This window comes from Papilio xuthus, unplaced genomic scaffold, assembly GCF_000836235.2.
Source record: "Papilio xuthus unplaced genomic scaffold, Pxut_1.1 DF825946.1, whole genome shotgun sequence".
NCBI classification, from domain to species: Eukaryota; Metazoa; Arthropoda; class Insecta; order Lepidoptera; family Papilionidae; genus Papilio; species Papilio xuthus.
Genome location: NW_013532703.1, coordinates 3,287,455 through 3,306,323, shown reverse-complemented (window position 1 = coordinate 3,306,323; position 18,869 = coordinate 3,287,455). Strand labels below are relative to the sequence as shown.

At 34.7% G+C, this 18,869-nt stretch overlaps 3 protein-coding genes across 4 annotated transcripts; 1 reads left to right on the top strand and 2 right to left on the bottom strand.

Moving 5' to 3' along the window:
* Nucleotides 1-896: 896 nt before the first annotated feature.
* Nucleotides 897-7,747, bottom strand: LOC106124937 (synaptic vesicle glycoprotein 2C). The gene is made up of 13 exons (XM_013321975.1): nt 7,492-7,747; nt 6,416-6,600; nt 6,037-6,185; nt 5,401-5,548; nt 5,168-5,330; nt 4,655-4,873; nt 4,359-4,479; nt 3,812-3,961; nt 3,463-3,555; nt 3,082-3,362; nt 2,629-2,843; nt 2,099-2,258; nt 897-1,841 (listed from the first exon to the last, which is right to left on the bottom strand). Exons 2-13 carry the CDS (start codon nt 6,531-6,533, stop codon nt 1,694-1,696), a joined length of 1,965 nt encoding a protein of 654 aa, XP_013177429.1. The 5' UTR covers nt 6,534-6,600; nt 7,492-7,747; the 3' UTR covers nt 897-1,693.
* A 1,536-nt stretch (nt 7,748-9,283) lies between these two features.
* On the top strand, nt 9,284-12,278 carry Orc4 (origin recognition complex subunit 4). 2 transcript variants are annotated; one of them, XM_013320512.1, is made up of 7 exons: nt 9,284-9,597; nt 9,887-10,012; nt 10,093-10,315; nt 10,412-10,627; nt 10,988-11,223; nt 11,491-11,699; nt 11,977-12,278. In XM_013320512.1, the coding sequence occupies exons 1-7, from the start codon at nt 9,388-9,390 to the stop codon at nt 12,251-12,253; spliced, it is 1,497 nt and encodes a 498-aa protein (XP_013175966.1). In that variant the 5' UTR covers nt 9,284-9,387; the 3' UTR covers nt 12,254-12,278. The 2 variants fall into 2 exon arrangements, with proteins under 2 accessions (XP_013175966.1, XP_013175964.1); XM_013320510.1 differs by having other exon boundaries at nt 10,985-11,223.
* Nucleotides 12,279-12,463: 185 nt separating this feature from the next.
* On the bottom strand, nt 12,464-17,872 carry Amt (Ammonium transporter). Its single transcript, XM_013320548.1, has 12 exons — nt 17,653-17,872; nt 17,220-17,306; nt 16,941-17,139; nt 16,718-16,863; nt 16,387-16,550; nt 14,969-15,054; nt 14,765-14,847; nt 14,256-14,405; nt 13,945-14,022; nt 13,413-13,591; nt 12,997-13,116; nt 12,464-12,907 (listed from the first exon to the last, which is right to left on the bottom strand). The coding sequence occupies exons 1-12, from the start codon at nt 17,804-17,806 to the stop codon at nt 12,485-12,487; spliced, it is 1,869 nt and encodes a 622-aa protein (XP_013176002.1). The 5' UTR covers nt 17,807-17,872; the 3' UTR covers nt 12,464-12,484.
* Nucleotides 17,873-18,869: the final 997 nt, after the last annotated feature.

Here is an 18,869-nt window from a genome sequence, read left to right as displayed (position 1 = left end):
TTTAAATTTTATTGCTTTCTTGTCTCATAGAAATATTGTAGTTTTCTTTTGATATTTATTTTTTTCTCTTACTTAATAAAATAATTGCAAAATTAATTTTAATCCTTGCATTCATAGGAATGTATGAAAAAATATGGCAACAAACATTTTTAATCTATAATCTAATTATGGCAAGTAATTCTGATAATGAAACTTAAAAATATAACCTATTACTTGTGGATAATAAAAAAAAATCCTATAAATTTTTCAAAATGATTCACTAAATTTAGTTTTACAATTTCAAACAAATCTTGCCTATTTATGATATTAGGATTTATAGCTGCTAGAAAGAAATCCTATCAAAAAAAAGTCAAAACCACTAGCAAAGTTATTCATAAATTACTTGCATTTGAATATTTGAAACATGCGATATTACTAGAATATTTGCATGAGGAGACTTTTTTTTATTATTTCCTACTTTGTAATATTCTTCCTAGCTTCAGCCTTTATAATGATTTAGCTAGATTTGTATCAGTCGTGATTCTTTGGTTGTTTGTTGGCAAGTTAAGAATCTGATTGCTTCACCTTTAACTATTAAAGCTTTCACATGAAAGATATGTAACCATTGATAAATAAAATGAATAAATTATTCAAAGTTTCGTGAGACATTATCATTAACTTATATAAAAACGTCTGAAAAACTCACTAATATTCATCCGGTGATGGAACCGACTATTTTCGAGGTCATCGGGGGCTCTTCATCAGGGAACGTCCGCGAAATAATATCAGTCCCACTCACCTTGAAGGGCCCCCGATGGGCTCGAAGATAGTCGGTGCCGCCACCGGACGAATATATCAGTGTTTTAGCTGTTTTTATATAAGTTTAAAATAAAATAATGATAATTGTGATGGTAAATTCGGATGAATGATGATGATGATTTTTTTTTACTTAACCCATTTTTTCATTACTTTGATACATTTTTATAGTTTTAGTAGACTTGTTGATTTTGATATTTGGTAGTAGAAATAGGTTTATTAGCAATGGCGTGCGGATGTTTTAGTCCTATTTGCCTAATTGTTGTACCTTTTAAAAAATAGATTTTAGGAATGCATTAACATATTACTAATTTCAAGTTCATTTATTATTTTCCATAAAAGAATGATTCTAGCCAAGTCTCGCAATCGCATCATCGCGAGTAATACGGTGGAACGCTGTTCATGTACCACGTATCTAAAGCAGCCTTCAGATCAATATTGTTTATACTACTAGCTGCCGCCTGTGACTTCGTCCTGTACTTTACGAACACTCCAAAATATTTCTTAACCAAGATATATTTTTCATTATATATGTGTGTCGATTAGTGAAACTTGTATTGATAGATATTTTCGTCTCTTAGTGGAGTTCTGAGGTAAAATTGTCTTCCTACAATGAACTCATAAAGTACAGTGAGGTTTGCTGTCGGTGCTCTATCTTCATAGCAGTAGTTTTTTTTGTACAAATCAAATTAATTGTGTAAGAAAGAGCAGAGTTATTTTCTGTATGTGAAACACTTTGAACGACTGACTGTATAAGCTGATTCAAATATCCTGGCGGCTGAAGAGCTGCGCGCTGCCATCACCCGCATCCTTTTAATAACTAAAATTGTGTTCTGAGCAGTTACTCGTACGATGTTTCGAGCCGCCAAGATATTAGACAACTTCAATACCTGTGTACCTATCGCTTGTAGAGTGAGAGTGCGGTGGCGGCGAGGGCCAGCAGGGCGCAGAGCAGAGTGCTGAGTGAAGCGCACGCCTCGCCCGCGCCCTTCACTATCGCCCCGCCCATGTACGCCACTGACAGTATTAGACCGTGCGCTGTACATCTGTTAAAATATTATATTGTTATTAGTAAGACGTCTTTTCCATTAACGCTAATTACTGTAATAGGTAAAATGCACGGTATATTTAGCTTGGCGAGACCGCGAATATAGCTCAGAGGAAAAGTAGTCTAACAAATAAAATAAAAGTAAACTTAAAACTGGTAAAAGAAGGAATTACGTAGAATTAATATTAAGATGCCGATTATACGGTCACTATTGCCTGTGTTCATTTACAATATATAATTAAAGTAAAATCTCACCTTAAATTAGCAGGGTAGGAATCCACGACATCTAGTCCGACATTGTAGAATATAAGTGTAACTAGCAATCTGTACACCGCCTCTATGATGTACAACACCGTCTCGTCACGTGTGAAGTAGATAGAGGGGGACACAACTATGCACGCCGCGCACAGGATAACTGAAAAGAAGATACAACATTTCACTCCAGTTTCAACAGTTAGTCACACTGCTGGTAGCCTAGTGGAAAAGGGATTTTACTACACGGTTCTCAATTCGGTTTATGAAAATGACTTCGGTGGCAATAAACGTAATATGTAATTTCTCAACATAGATTTTTCTTACTAAATGTAAACTAATGTACTTCCTTATATCTCTCTCTCTGTGTGCATTGTGTTTACATGTGTGAGGGTCACGACTACTCTTCTTTATCATTTAGTCTCGTAAGGTGTGTCAGTTACCACCGATGTGACGGTTTTGCAAGTAATACCTGTCTCTCGTGACACATGGTCTTTAGCAAGGATTAAACATGTGAAGCTATATGTACGTACCGGTTGGTCGTACGGTGGTGGGGTGGGGCAGTAGTGCTAGCGCGGCGCCGGCGAGTGCGGCGCGGGCGGCGTGCGCTTGTTCGGCGCGCAGGCCGGCGAGGTGCGAGCGCAGGTCTGCGTGTCGCGCGCAGCCGCCGCGGATACCGCGCACTACACTCCCCGACAGTACACATTCGGACAGCTCGCGCCCCACCTCCATGTCCGTGTCGATTATACTGACACAAAGTTACAAATCTATTGCACTCACACTTTATTATTATAAAGATAGTATAATATCATTATAAATACGAAAACACTTTGTTTCTGAACTACTTATAACTTTCATAAAAATGGCATTCGACAAATCGATTACGAGCCTGATGTGTTAACCCTATTTAGCATCAAACTTTAGTCATAAGTAAACTTTCTTAGCATGAGGTAAACTTTAGGATTCGATTGTTACAAAATACATACCTGCTATTAATAAAGACGGAATCCTTAAACATTGTAAAGGAAGACATGATATTGGAGAAGGATACATTAGTAAAGGTGCAGTTTTGGAAGGTGACGTGGGAGACGATCATGTCACGGAAGCTGCAGTCGCGGAAAGCCACGCCCACGAACTGTGCGTTCTCCAACGTCTCGTTGTAATGCTCGTTGACGAACGACTCGTTCGTTATCCAACGTTTTGCCGCTTCGAATTGCTCGTTCTCCGCTGACACCACTGTTGCCGGCACGTACGATGACAAGTAATACTGCAAATTGCATATATGATTAAAAAAAAAAACTAAAAAGTGTTGTGCATTAATGACTTTAGAGGTAGGTGGAAAATCAAAAAACAATGATGATGTTTACCTGTATAGCCATACTAAAGAGTAATATCCCTCCTAACGAGACTGTAGTACTTCTGTAGGGACTTGAAAATAGTTGAAAAAATGCCTGCCAGAACTGAAACAAAGAAATAATTTTTGACAAACTTCACCATTTGTAATTCATATAACTCTAACAATTTCGATTAGACTAGATAAAACAAATGTATACATTTAAATCTATAATAGTTTGAACATCTCATACAGCTTAAAATGATAAAAAGGCACAATAGTCAGGGCTAGTTCTCTAGTATTTGTAAGATTTTGCCTCTTTGGGAGTAAATAGATATTATTTTTGTAAGTGTTACACCGACAGTGGCGGTGACTGTACTTACCATTTTAACACTATGTCGCACATGGTGCAGCGCGGGCGGGCGCCGCTTGCCGGGCAGCGCCAGCTCGCCCAGCCGGTACTCCGCGTCTCCCGCACCCGCCGCCACCTCCGCCTTGCCGCACACGCGGAACTGGTTGCTGCTGTGTATGCTCTGCACCACACCATACATACATACATTACAATTATATACTTATTAGCTGGAAAAGACAAGTTGAGGCATTCACCTTATGTAAGAGGCTGTTATTAATATTCCAAAACAAAGTTTTACTCATATAAGCAATCTTACATAAAGTTACGTAAGCTTATTTTTTATAAGAGTTAGGGGCGAACGAACAGCGGGAACACCGAGGTTTCATCGTCGCTCATGGACATCTGCAAGACCAGAGGAACCGCAGATGTATTGCCGGCCTTTGAGATGGTGATACACTCGCTTCATGTAGGACCCTAAGTCGTACCGTTGTTGTTGCCCGCATACGTGGATAACTAAAACTATAATTTAAATCCATATGAAGAATTTATTGATCACAGTTCAAATATTTGCTAATTACCTGATAGACCATCATAGCATCAACTTCCCGACCGACGTCGAGCAAGTACCGCGGCGACTCCTGCGTCCAGATCAGACTCACTAACGACGCAAGTATTGGCAACGTGCATAAAAGAAGGTATCTGGAATTTTTTTTTTAATAACGTTATTTTTATAAATTAAATACACATATAGAAATAATCTGAGTACTTAACAATGACCGAGAGATCAGCTCAAGTTACAAAATGTATATTTGTGTAATTTCAAAAAGACTATCTGACTTCTGTTATAAAGTACTATAATTTTTTTGTAATATACCTATGCCAGGCACTAAAGTGCTCCTTATTCTCTCTGAGTGCATCCGCGCCGGTGTCAGGCAGTACAGCGTGCGCAAGCGCAGCCGCGAGCAGGGCGCCGGCGCCGGCTCCTGCAGCCAACAGTGCTAGTGCGCGGCGCCGGCGTGCGCGCGCGCACCACTCGCCGCAGTAAGTGTAGCCCACGGACGCCGTGCCACCAGAGCCGATTGATGAACAGAATCTGAACATTTGAACATACAAATTATTGTAGATATACCTTTATTTCAGTTTATATTTTTAAAACAAAAAAGATTTTAAATAAGCTATTTTAATTATCAAAGGCCTGGCTGTATTAGGTAATGAAAAAAATATATGACTTTAAAGTGTGTTGCTCCCCTTATTCATTCTAATTCTTTGATGCAAAATATCAAGTAATTGTTTTGTATTTTCTTTTCCATAGTAAATAAGGGAAACATGGCTATGCTGGTGTGTTTCACATAATTATTAATAGTTTATGTTACTCCCTTTTACTCACCTGGCCATCATGAAGGTGCCGTAGGTGGGCATGAAAGCAGCAATGGCTGCAAACACCGCATTAACCGCGAGACACGACAGCAAAGTGCGGCGCCGCCCCAGCCGCTCACCCAGAGCACCCCACCCCACCGCGCCCAGCGAGCCGCCCACCAGGCTGATTAGTACTGGCACAAATAAATTAAAAATAAGTAAATAATTAAAAAGTTAGTAAGTCATATTCAATTTTCGACATACCAAGCCAATTCTTTTCATGTGGCAGTATACAGAGTTCAATTTCAGCTGAGGGCAGCACAAAAGGTATGGCAGCTAGCTCAAGGGATGCACCCGCTATAGCCAGTGTTACGGCAAGTAACACCCGTGCTTGCGATAGACCACAGCCCGCCTGCAAGTTATATAATGGAAGTTTAAACTAATAACCTTAATTTTACTCATTCCAATGACCTATTTGTAGTTCAACTATATAACTGAGATATTATAATCATCAGTTTATTTCTGCCCACTGCTGGACATAGGCCCTGCCAATGCATTCTATAGTATGCATTCCTTCACCTTTTTATAATCCATACTAAGACATTGGCCCATATAAGGTACTTTGGTATGTTGTAACATACCATTGGCATTCCAAAAACAAAATGTTTGCTTCATTTTGATAGGAATTAGAATTAAAGTTTGCTATACAATTAAAACAATAGTTATCTCATCTAATCTAAAAAAGACATGTAGTGGTAGATCTAAACATTGCAAGCTCTGGAAATTATGTATTTTGTTTACAGAATTGTAATAAAAATGACTAGTTTTTTTATTATCACAAGCATTTTTACAAACTACTATCTAAAACTCTTATTTACTCTTCATAAAAGTGTGAATCACCTGTCGCAAGGCATCTTCATGGAATTGTTCTAACACACTAGAATCATTATAGTCTAAGAGCTCTCCACTCTCATTGCCATCTGGTACTTGCTCTGGGGGGCTGGCTGTGGGCACAGACACATTGCCAGGCTCACCGGCACCTTCAGCACCTTAAATGAAGATATGAATCTTTAAAAGTAATTTAAAAACTATTAATCTATTTACATATAGTGAAGACGAAACTGATATGACTGACATATCAAAGGACAGCCCAAACTACTGAGTCTTAGAACTCTAAACTTGTCTCTACTACCACATAATCAAATACTGAGAGTAGATTTTATAGAATTCATCCCCTAAACACCAAGTTTTCTGTATAAATACAATAAATTATAGTTACCGGTCAGTCTATCCTCTGTATAAGTCATAGTGCGGGTAATTGATCCAAAGCTGCCAAGTTTGGAGGAGCTTTCAGAGTCAGATCTCGCACGCACGAGGCATGCCTGCTCTTCCGCCATTGCGAGGATGGTACTCCACCGGTGGGCACTCGCAACACTTAACTATGACTACAGATGTAAGAAACATCTGAAATTAAAAAATTAAGGTCAGTTTTTTTTTAAATTTCTGTGTTATTGTTTGCGCATTAGTGTTCTGTTTTGCTATGAGTATTTAAAAAACAAGAAATGCATTGAGAAGGCTACAGTCATTTTTATTTTATCTGAAACAAAATTATTCCTATGACTATTATGTAAAGTCTTGTTGAGTTATGAACGGGCAAAGGATAAAAATTATCCAAAGTCTATTTTTACACTGAACATTGTAAGTACATTGTATTATAATATGCTTGCATCTATTAATAGTTTAGTTGCATGAGCTTGAAACTGCTAAAATGCTTGTCAAATTGGATTAATACGTAAGCTTAAGCTGTAATTGAACAAGTTAGCTAGTTTTTAGCAAATTGGCACACTGAAAAGCATGACAAATAACAAAACTTAAATAACAGATTGACCAAACCAAAGCCATTATAAGATAAATATTGTTATTAGATAAAACACATTAACCAGAAATATTTGCAAATTGCATACAAACATACATCTGTCAGAAAACATAATGCGTAAAAAATAAATTACTATTTGCTTAATTGAAATATGCGTGTTGTGAATGTTGTTTATTCAATTTCGTAAAACTTTGGATTTTTATTTTAGTAAATTATCAGTAGGCGTGTTGTGTGGGGACATCGATAAATATTAAATATACGCACAGATATAAATGATTTAAACAGTCTCGACGTGGGTGATAAAATTAATGACACTTAAAAGCGATTAAAGTCAACTTTCCAGATATTTATAGAATAACCATTATTTGAAATTATTAATTAATTCCTTAAACAGTTATAATATTAACAATTTTAACAAACACCTACATATTGAATAAAATTAATATTCTTGCGATGTTTAAAAAGCTTGGAGTACTTACGTTTTAATTTACAAATAAAAATCGTATTTCACTTAATATATAAAATGTTAACATTACGAACACTGCAAACAAAATCACTGCACTTATAAAAGTACACTAAACAAACGCATAAAAACACGGTGGGCGATGGATACATGGAAACAAAGCGAGAAAGCGAGTTTTGCGATTTGATAATTGGTTATGGAATTGGAAGTGGAAGCGTACACAGACTACAAAAATATTTTTTTAATAACTTTTTATAACAAATCACATACGAAGGCAAGATAATAATTACACGCATTTCTAATATAATACATTATAATTATATAATTCTTGACACAGTTAAATTATAACTGAAGAATTATGAGCTCTGATGCGAAAGTATTGTTGAATTTTTTATTATAATTTTTCGCAAGGCATATGAACATACTGCCTTATTTAAAATGTACACACAAACATAGAATTAAAGTATTATGTACGCTGTTATAAATTATACAACTCTACCTATATTTACTAACATTAAAAGCCTTTCCTTAGGATGTTTTAAGCAAAAAATATAACGCAAAATTACATTGTGTTTATCACTCGTGTATGTGCAAAATTTGCAATAATATTATAATTGAATTATTTAGAACCTGCTCCACATTTTAAAATTCATTGTTTTTTGATAAATCACATTCACATCGTAAGAATTTTGGTTTAACAATTTGTGATCACTGTGTTCACTTTCACTCTATTAAGGCAATTATGAACCAGTTTATATCTCCGGTAAAATGTTTAGTTGAAACACAGAATTACTATTTTTTTAATTATTTAAAAATATATGTTATTTACTTTTCATGTTTAACGTAACTTTAAATTTAGTAAAATATTAAATATTGAGGATCAATAGAATAGATTAACATGTTCTAAATATTTTTTCCGGTAAAAATCTGATCCTACATAAATAAAATCTTTTATGAAATAATTATATTTGACAAGGTTTAAGGTCAAGAAAAGGACGTGCAATACTTTAAAACCATAGGTTTAAAAGAGATGGCAATATTTCACAAGGTAATTCGGTTATTCTACATGAGATGAATAGGGGTGGATTAATTTTCTAAAGATCAAATATTTTACTTAAACACTTAAAATTTAATATGCCATTGTTAAGCAGCTGTTGATGTTAGCTTAAAATTGCTTTTCTTGCTAAAAGTTTTGTCATGCAAAAAAATTCAAAACAAGACTATGTACATTTTCTCAAGATAACTCTCATGTATAGTGTTTAAAATATCGATCACTTCTCAGTTGAAAGTGCGCAAGGTAACATTCGACACATGCGCACTGTGCTATTCCTATATCCCATTAAAAGGTTCGTGGTATGATATGCCTAATCAAATATAGCCTGTAGTATTATGTATTTTTAACATATTTACATATAACCTGTATGCCATTAATCATTGCTATGTCTAACCCGTTTAGATCTCAATCAGTTTTTATTACTTCAGACTTTTTTTTAATAATTTGGCACTTCTAGTAATTGAATAAGCACGAACACGATATTTGTTTTTTTCGAATTCAATTCAATAATAAATAAAGCTTACTACGACTAGTAGTTTGAAGTATCTTTAACTAAAAGAATTGATAATAACGTTAGAAGTAGTACACAATTTATTTTGTTGTTTATTTATTTGTTTGTCTAAGTTACTTCTAGTAATTCAGCTATTTTCTCCACCGGGTTTAAGTTGGGTATATCCTGACATTCGAATTCAGAGCTTACAATTTTCGAATTAAAAAAAATCACATTGATGACATTTGACGTTGACACACAGAATCAAAAGCGCGCGAAATTTATCGTTGTGTTTATCTTTTTACTGGTACAGAATTTTAATTTGTTCAAAATTAAAATTTTTGATTTAATAGTTTGTTGTTTGCGAAATGTGTGAGACATATGATACCGAACCGCTTGCTCTAAAAATAAAACTAATTAGAAAGTATTTAAAAATAAAAATATTGGAAGATAATGTACAATTTCAAGACCACGAAATAGAAAGAAATCATGTACATGATTTGATCAAGAGGGTTATTTCACACGGCGAATCACATTCCGCTTTAATAATAGGACCAAGGGGTTGCGGTAAAACAACCGTGAGTTGAAATGTTTAAATACTGTACTCTATCAAGTTCTACTTTGCTCTGTATAACTACAACTTTTATTTTGAATTTAGAAATTGAATGCTACTTACTCTGACTTAAGTTTATATTTGCGGTATTTTATTTTCAAACGTAGAATAGAGTAAAGTTACAAGTTACTGTTACCTTAAGCCTTTATAAAAATGCTTTTCTTAAGAATAATGTATTAATATCTAAAGCTTAGTTTAGCATAATAACATTTTGGCAACTTTATTAGTAAAAGATTTTTTTATTATTATTTTAGTTAATCAACACTGTTCTTGAGCAATTAGAGAGTGAATTAGACTTAGAAAGTGATTGTCTCATAGTTAAACTCAATGGTCTTCTGCACCAGGATGATAAGATTGCTTTGAAGTCTATAACAGCACAGGTATTTTAGTTTGATAAATAAATAACTAATTAATTGTAATTCATTATTGGTTTAAAATAATGTTTAATTTGCAATTTAAGATGCAACTAGAAAATGCAGTTGGTGATCGTGTCTTTGGCACTTTTGCGGAGAACCTTAGTTTCTTATTAAGCTGCCTGCAGAGTGGGGCTGACCGTAGCTGTAAGAGTATGATTTTTATTTTAGAGGAGTTTGATTTATTCTGCCACAGTGGAAGGACACAGACATTATTGTATAATTTATTTGATATCACACACAATAAACAGGCACCTATGTGTGTATTAGGTAAGCCTTAGAAATATTTTATTTGCCGATAGGTGGAGGTTTTCAATATTTGGAGAAACACTTGTTCATTTATTTCTAAATTTTACATACAAACAGGTGTAACAAATCGATTGGATGTAATGGAAATGTTGGAAAAGCGTGTCAAATCTCGTTTCTCTCATCGACACATCTTCTTATTTCCTAATGACAATATAAAACCTGTGGACAACTATAAAGTAAGATTAATCCAGTTGCTAAGTGTGCCATTGAGTTTGACAAGAAAATGTGGAGGTACAACAAAAAAGAAACGAGGAGGTAGAAGGAAATCTGTAGGTAAGTATTTTAACACATTCAGTGCACTCAGTTCTGTTTTTTTTTTCATCATAATATGTACTGGCACTGTTTATGTTAACAAGTACCTATGGGTTTCGTATTGACACATATTGTCCCTGTTTTTTTCAAAGGAAATGAAGGGGATGACAATATGTGTCTACATATTTGTAACTCAATTAGAGGTTGGCAACACATCTGTTATTACTGATGTCTATGGGCAGCGTTCGCTTCGCTATTTCGGCGAAATTCTAGTGGCATTAGCTTGTTTCCCACTGTATGATATTAAAAAAAAATTTCAGCCAAAACCCACAATAATAGTTGATTTATCACTTAATTTTAAATGTAAACTCTATTTAGCAGTAACTGAAGAAGAAATGGATGTAGAATTAAATGATGATACAATACAATATGCAGTACCAGCTAAAGTGTTCACAAGATGTAAGGTAGATCCAAAACAGTTTCAAGAATTTGATGAGAACTCCCTTGTGTATTGGAACTCGCATATTTTAAGTTTGGTGGAAAATAAAGATATTGCTAATGCTTTGGAAAAGTTATGTTATTTTACAGTCAATGAGCAGATATTTAGGAACATTTTGGTGAGTTACTTTTTGTATTTATGTACTTTTTGTTCACATTATTATGTATGCCTTTATTTCATGCAAACAAAAGAAACATGCTTCCCGTCTATGTTCCGTCAATATCAGTTTAACCGGAACAAACACGCCCTTGCGGACAGACATACTGACAGACCGACAAAAAATATTTTTTCATGTGTACGAATATGATTTTTTTCGATAGTATACAGAAGACACTACAATTTTATTAATATATATTGATTTTTTAATCAATCAAATTTCTTTCAGTTTCAAGTTGTATCGCGATTGAATGAAACGAGTCCCCACATAGACGTTGCGGGTTTCGTTACAACCATAGACAACACTGTAGGTCAGGAGCACAGAGTAAAGGTGTTGCAATCATTGTCCATTCTAGAGTTGTCTCTGGTCATCGCCATGAAACAGGGCATGGATATATTTGACGGTCAACCAATGAATTTTGAAATGGTCTTACATAGGTAAGAACATCATTTATATTATAGACAGTTTAATGACTAACTTTGGGCTTCTGAGACCAACATTTCCAGTTAATACATACTGTTCTCTCTTTTGTTAAAGATATGAACAGGGATGACGATAAGTTTTGTATAGATTTTAGTTTCGGAAACCCACAATAAGTATTAAGTACATCAGTAAGATAATGGTCTCTATATCTAAGACGTAAAACTTATTTCTAGATTTAATGATATTTATACAAATATGTTTTCATTACATTTGCTATGTTGTTATTCGTAGGTACAAAAAATTCGTTGATAAAAATTCGTCAACGCAAACAGTACCAAGACCGGTGATACTGAAGGCGTTTGAGCATCTTCAAGAGTTAGAAGTGATAATGCCAGTGAGAAGCACAGATTCTATCTACAATACTGGTGATACCACAACCAGTGGTGTTCAGAAAGAATATAAATTGTATACTCTGGCTGTACCTGAATATGACCTTAAAGAGGCTGTCAAAACATCGAAATCTTTGCCCACAGAAATTACTTTTTGGTTTAATAATGAAATTTTTTAAATATAAAGATAATTTAAAAATTTGGTATATGTGTTTTTTTAAACCTAATTTTTGGATCATGGCAAATTTTTATGATTTTAAAATATGGCAACACATCTTTCATTACTTCATCCTTTCATAGAGTAACATTGAAGGAACAGGGCAGAATATTATGTTAGATAAATAACAAATTCATTTAAATAATTCTTATGAAAGTAACTGAGATAAATAACTTAAATTAGCCACGTTTTACTAATTAATCCATTTCAAATTAACATTAGCCGTATTACTTCTGGATATATCGTCTCGATAGTCATCTTCCGTATATCGATATCTGAATCGATCTTGACTCGCGTTGATTTCACCCAATTCTTCAAGTTCGGTCACTGAAAGATCTTTGAACTTTTTACCTTTTATATCTTCCGGTAACCGTTTACCGCCCGCATTAGTTTTTTCCTCTTCACCTTTCTTTTCGTTTTCATTTTTAGGTTTCGCCTCATTTATCTCTTGTGCCATAGAGTCAAGAGCGCGGTGGAGGTCGTTTTCAGGGTTGCCAGGGCGTTTGTTTAAAATTCCATTACTTTTAAATGTCTGTCCGCTATTATCGCCCTCAAATGCATTGTTCGTGTAATTTTGTAATTTAGGCGTTGGACTGGTTTTATTCTTCCTTTTTGCCTGTATAATGAAAAAAATATTATAAAGAAAGGACAGAAAGCAATGTGCATTAGATTAAAGCACTGGTAGGTATGAATAATTAATCAAACCTCTTGTAATTTATCAACAATCAGGCTATGACCAGTATTGACACCAATCCCACCAACTTCCTCTATACTGTTGGATCTATGGAAAGGACGTAGTGCTGAAACAGCTCGGGAAACTCCCACCTAAAATTAAATTTGGTTAGAAAAATACCTGCTTAGTGTTCGATAAAATTTACTTCTATAGAGGATAACTTCAAAAGATGCTGCGTTTGGCGGAAAGATAGTGTTATGTGAGACTTCACTAAACTACTTGGTTGGACTTAGTGGTTATCCTCTAGTGCCACTAGTGAGAAGATTCGGGATTTATAAAGGAACGCAGCGGGATACTTTGCACTGGGCTTCTATACGACAGGGGAAAGTGTCTGCGAAATCTACACGAAGGGAACGGGACAGACATTAAATATCGTGAGCAATGCAACCTGTCCGTGCCGTATCCTATGTTCGGTCAGGTCAGCGCCGAGCAGTTCATTGTAGGGGTCCATACGGATGGGCAGAGCTCGATCGATGAGCCACAGCAATGCCATTGTGACAAGCGCCCCCCACGCCGCCAGGCACACCCCAGTCAGCGCCTGCACGCCCAGCAGGTACCAACCGCCACCTATCCAACATTCCAACGTATAACTCAGACTTGCCAATTGCTTACTCAGGAACTTGGTTTGATGACGGTAGATAGGTTGATATTTAGGACGGAATCCTGGTGCGCCGACCTTACGTACGTGGGACAATGACAGAGAGATAATGATAAGGGTTTTGGTCTTCTTCGTTTAAAAAGGATGTGAGACTGCTACGGTTTCTTCAACAAAAAAGTTTCCTTAAACTCAAAATATATTAAGTTGTCCCTTAGGATGGATTTTGGGCATAAAAACTACACTACGGAAGAACCTTAACTAATAAGTTAATAATTGAAAGTGGCCATGAGTGTAATTTTAATAAATGAAATTCAAAACATACCTTTAAATAAACCTGACCGACCATTGGTCGTTTCCATAGGAATAGGATTATCAGCAAAGAGTCCGACAGCCAACACGCCTGTCAGAAAACATTTAAATTATTCCACATGCAATGAAATACTGCAGCTTGAGTTGGCACGTCGGCTAGAAGAATACATTTGTTAACAACGTGCCAAATTAAATGCCCGGTGTGTCATCATCAGATCTTATAAGCTCTTACCAAGGGAAATTAATTAAATTCCATGCCTATGTGGAAAGGGACTATTGAATATCCTTAATGTGTCTTTCATAAAAAAAAAGAAAGAAGTGTACCCCAAAGTCCACATGCGCCGTGCACCGCGGAGGCACTAACAGGGTCGTCAATACGCATCTTGTCAAACAATATGGCGCTCCCGTTGGCAATGGCCGCGCCTATCATACCGATCACGAGGGACTCCCACGCGCGGTATAAGAAACATCCCGCTGCAATATCAAATTTATTAGATTAATGTTGATAAAGTACCACCACGCCTTAAATAAGCAATTAATATTTAGGTTAATTTTACAAATCAACAATTCTGTTAAGCGTCACTAATAAGTTTTAAGACTTGGCTTGTACTTGGACATATTTCACCACAATTGTACGATGGCGGGATTCCAATCCATGACCATTTGATCCACTTTACCTTTAACCACTAAGCTATTGTGGCTTTAGTAATTGTTTAATGATCGTTAAGGGCATTTTTAGTAGCTCAAACAGAACAGGGATAACAATATGTTTTAAACGGGGATTTCTGTCTCAAAAACCCTCGGTAAGAACGAAAGGTACATGAAGTTCTTACCAGTGACAGAAACCAGCGCGCCCAGTACGCTATTTATCATTTCCATAACTTCCGCTCTCCCTTTGTTCTTGATCATCGTGTAACTGTATTAAATAAAATAATTAAATCTTTACAATATTTAAGTAAAAGTTGCAAGAACACGATTATTATTAAACTTCTAGTAGATTCAAAATGTTTTAAGCAATAATAATTAATGTAACTAACAATATTCCGAAGCATCCGCCTCCAAAAGACCCCATCATGGTCATAACCGCTGCTCTAGCTGCGTACTGCCACTTCGCTCCGCTTACCTACACATATAAAACGTCACTTTGTTACAATAAAACAATTTTTTGTTCTTTTACAATTTTACCAATATTATAAATGCGAATGCTTAGATGTAAGGTTGGATGTTAGAAGTTATCTCCAGAACGGCTGCATGAATCTCGCTGAAATGTGGCATACATGTATAACATAATCTGGACGAACACATAAACTAGTACTTGAGTTTTTTTTAATTCCACATGGACGGAGTCCCAGGTAACAACTAGTATCTGTATAAAAATGTGGTATAAAGAACATACGTTCTCATTATTTCCTTTTTTGTTTGATTTTGAAAATTGTCCTTGGTATGATGTCAAGGCGATATTTACAATCTGTGGTTTGTTAACCACAGATTTATATAAACATAGCTGTTTAAGTAAAGTATAGTTGTAATGAAAAATATTTCGAAATTTAAGGATATAAAAGTCACGCGAGGTCACAATGGCCTCAGATATAGTGTAAGATTCATGATACAATAACTAAGATGTTTCCTCCTCGTCCAATACAAACCACTTTGAAACTGGTTTTTAAGGGACTCTGTATAATTCTGTCACAAGTCAAGTAAAAGAATTGTTATTTTATAATTATCTTAGAAATTATTACTTTTTGCAATACGAAAGATTAATCAGGAACAATCATGTCTATTTATTAAAAAAAACTTTCAGTAATATACGCGTATCATAAATATATCCACGTATAGAAATTATAGATATTAAAAAAAACTGTTTTGTATCTTGATTTAAATGTATCAGAATGGAGACTAATTTATGCTAATAGAACTTAAAAATTCTATAATATTTTAGGTTATGTGACGTTAAATATTAAAATCTCAATATTGTATAATTACACACATTAAAACAATTCCAAAAGCTCTTCGTTTTAAGTTAATTTCAGACCTCTATAGTATAAAAGACAGGTAACTAAAGTTGATGCATAATAAAAGGACTTAACTACCAATTAGTATTTAAACAGCGCTATTTACAAGAACACTAATGCGCTCATTTCAATTTGATTGGGACTAAACGACGCGATTTTAAAATTAGATGTATTTTCACGTAATGACAACAATTTACCTTGCACGCTAGTAATAAATCATGAGTAATTGTTTTATTCTGTTAACTTTGAAAAGCAAACTCCTAAAAAGGGAACAACTTTACTAATTTATCTGAATTGAAAAATCGTTTTCTATTTAGATGAATGTTTTTGTTTTTTTTGAAGAGAAGAAAATAAGATAATAAGGTTATTATATTAACTACTATCGACTGATTTATCGTCAATTGTAGTTTGTAGAGATCTTCAAGATGATAATACAAGTTTACCCCGTAAGTGCTTCCAGAGTTAAAAGCCAGCCAGCCCCACCAGAGGACAAACGTGCCCATCACAGCGTTTACTGGGTTGCCCATAGGTAGAGGTGCAGTGCCTCGCGCGTACCGACCCAGCCGTGGTCCTAACATCAGAGCTGATGCGAATGCCGATGAACCTCCTAAATATAAATTAAAAGATAACTTACTGCCGCACTCAGAGTCCTTACGTGGCCTTTCTTAGTGACCAATTAAAGACTACATCCGGCAGATAGAATAAAAAAAATACTGCGTTGTTTCGAGAATAGTGAAAATTTGGGCACTTTAATCGAGTCAGAAGTGTAGTTACCAATAAGATGCACTGGTCCGGAGCCGGCGATGTCGACTGCGCCCAGCTTGTTGAGGAAGCCGTGCTCACCCCACACCCAGCCCGCAGGCACACAGTATACGATAGTGTTTAGCAGTGAGAACACGCAATACGCCTTAAAGTTGCACCTTAAACACATGACATACATTCATACGGATGTTGGATTCTTGATCTAATTTGTTAACACCTAAGAGAAATATGTCACCTTTCGGCCATAGCACCGCTTACAATAGTCGTAGCGGTAGTTGCGAAAGACAACTGGAAGAGAAATGACGCAAACACTGGACCCATAAGAGCATCGCCGACTGGAGGATCAAGCAGGAAGTCACCCACTCCAACAAAAGGGTTAGACCACGTCCCCTGACCGAACGATAACCCGTAACCAAAGATCCAATACGTTAAACCTGAATTTTGATAAAAAAATAAATAAAAAATCTGGTAACATTATTAATAAATGTTAATAAAAACAATAAAAAAAACAAACCGCCGAGGGAGATGTCTGCTAAATTCTTCATCATGATGTTAGCTTCGTTTTTGATAGATACACATCCTGATTCTAACATACCAAAACCTAAAACAGAAATAATATTTTTTTAATGATCTTTGAGGCGATCGTGTCGACTTTGGAAAATCTAAGTAAGTAATTAATATTGTGTAATTAGATGTAAACAAAATCTTTATTGTGCATTTGACAAAGATTTATCCGTAAAAAAATATATATGCTCTTATCAAATATGATATTTTATTATAATACAATTTAACAATTAACAAGACGATGAGACTAGTTGTAAACTTAGATTCTATCTTTTAACCTATGAGGAAGAATAATATTTTCCGTGAGAAACATAAAAAATATAATTTTTAAACAAGACTTAATTTAATTTTTTTTACTTAATTATACTTAATTTTTTACTTACCAGTCTGCATTGTGAATATAATAAAGGAGGATGTCAAAATCCAGTTGGTATCTTCTAGGTCGATTTCAAAATTCTCCTGAAGACTTACGGTGGTGTTTGTTAAGTTTGGGGACCGCAGTCCGATATGCGGGAATAATGTCCAATTTGCTTCCATCCTTCTTTAATATGGCAATTTTTTTATTCTAAACAAAATATTACACGGAAGTCACGGAGGCACTAAAACTTTTTAATTCTAATTGCACATCCTGAATGTAATTTATTTAAATAGTAGTTTATTCATTTTATTATTGTATGCTAAAATAGTTTACTAATAATTTAGAAAAATAACATTAAAATGCCCTTTTGTGAAAAAAAATATGACCGATTTATTTTTAAATTTGCAAAGAGAACGTAGCAATGTTTTCCCGTTGAAAAAGTCGCGTCGAATGAAACGTCAGCCGTTGTCACACGTCTTATAGCCTGGAGTCAGGGTTGGCGCGTAATTTGTCGATGATTAGTTTTAAAAACAGTTTTATTTTTATGGTGAATTCGTGATTTACATTCGTAATTTAGTTAGAAGAAAAGTAAGAAGTCGGCTTTAGTGATTTTTGTAAACGAAAATATCAACTGGTTTTCATATTTTATAGTTCTTTAATTAGGAATAATTAACGTGTTTACGCTCTACTAAAGCAAAACTATTTATTAGAATTACAGTATAGGTGTATGTTGAAGCAAACAGTAAATATAAAATGTAAATAAGGCATTTCAACCCTGTTTATTATGCTTGAAAAATAGATTTTTCAATAAAAATTTAGACGATTGAACACTTTTTTTGAAATATTTTGTATGCTGTAAATTCGCCACTAAAATAAATAACATATTTTTATTCATAATTAAAAAATCTTAATGAATTATATTTTTTTCCTTTCAATTGTAAATATAAAGATACTGTGATAGAATTATTTATATTTTTACCGTGCGAAAATCAGATTTTAAATATTATTGTATTATTTTTAATATTATTATATAAGGTATCAGCAATTGGCAACTCGGATTCGCCGAAATGGCGAAACGGCTTTGCACATAACATACACAAAAAACAAGAATGTATATAATTTGATGTTATAAACAAGTTGTATGTATATACATGTTTCCCTAGAATACCACTAACCGTGGGTTTCTGACCTCAAAAATTTCAGTATAAAATTTATTGTTATCTCTGTTTTGACAAAGAAGAA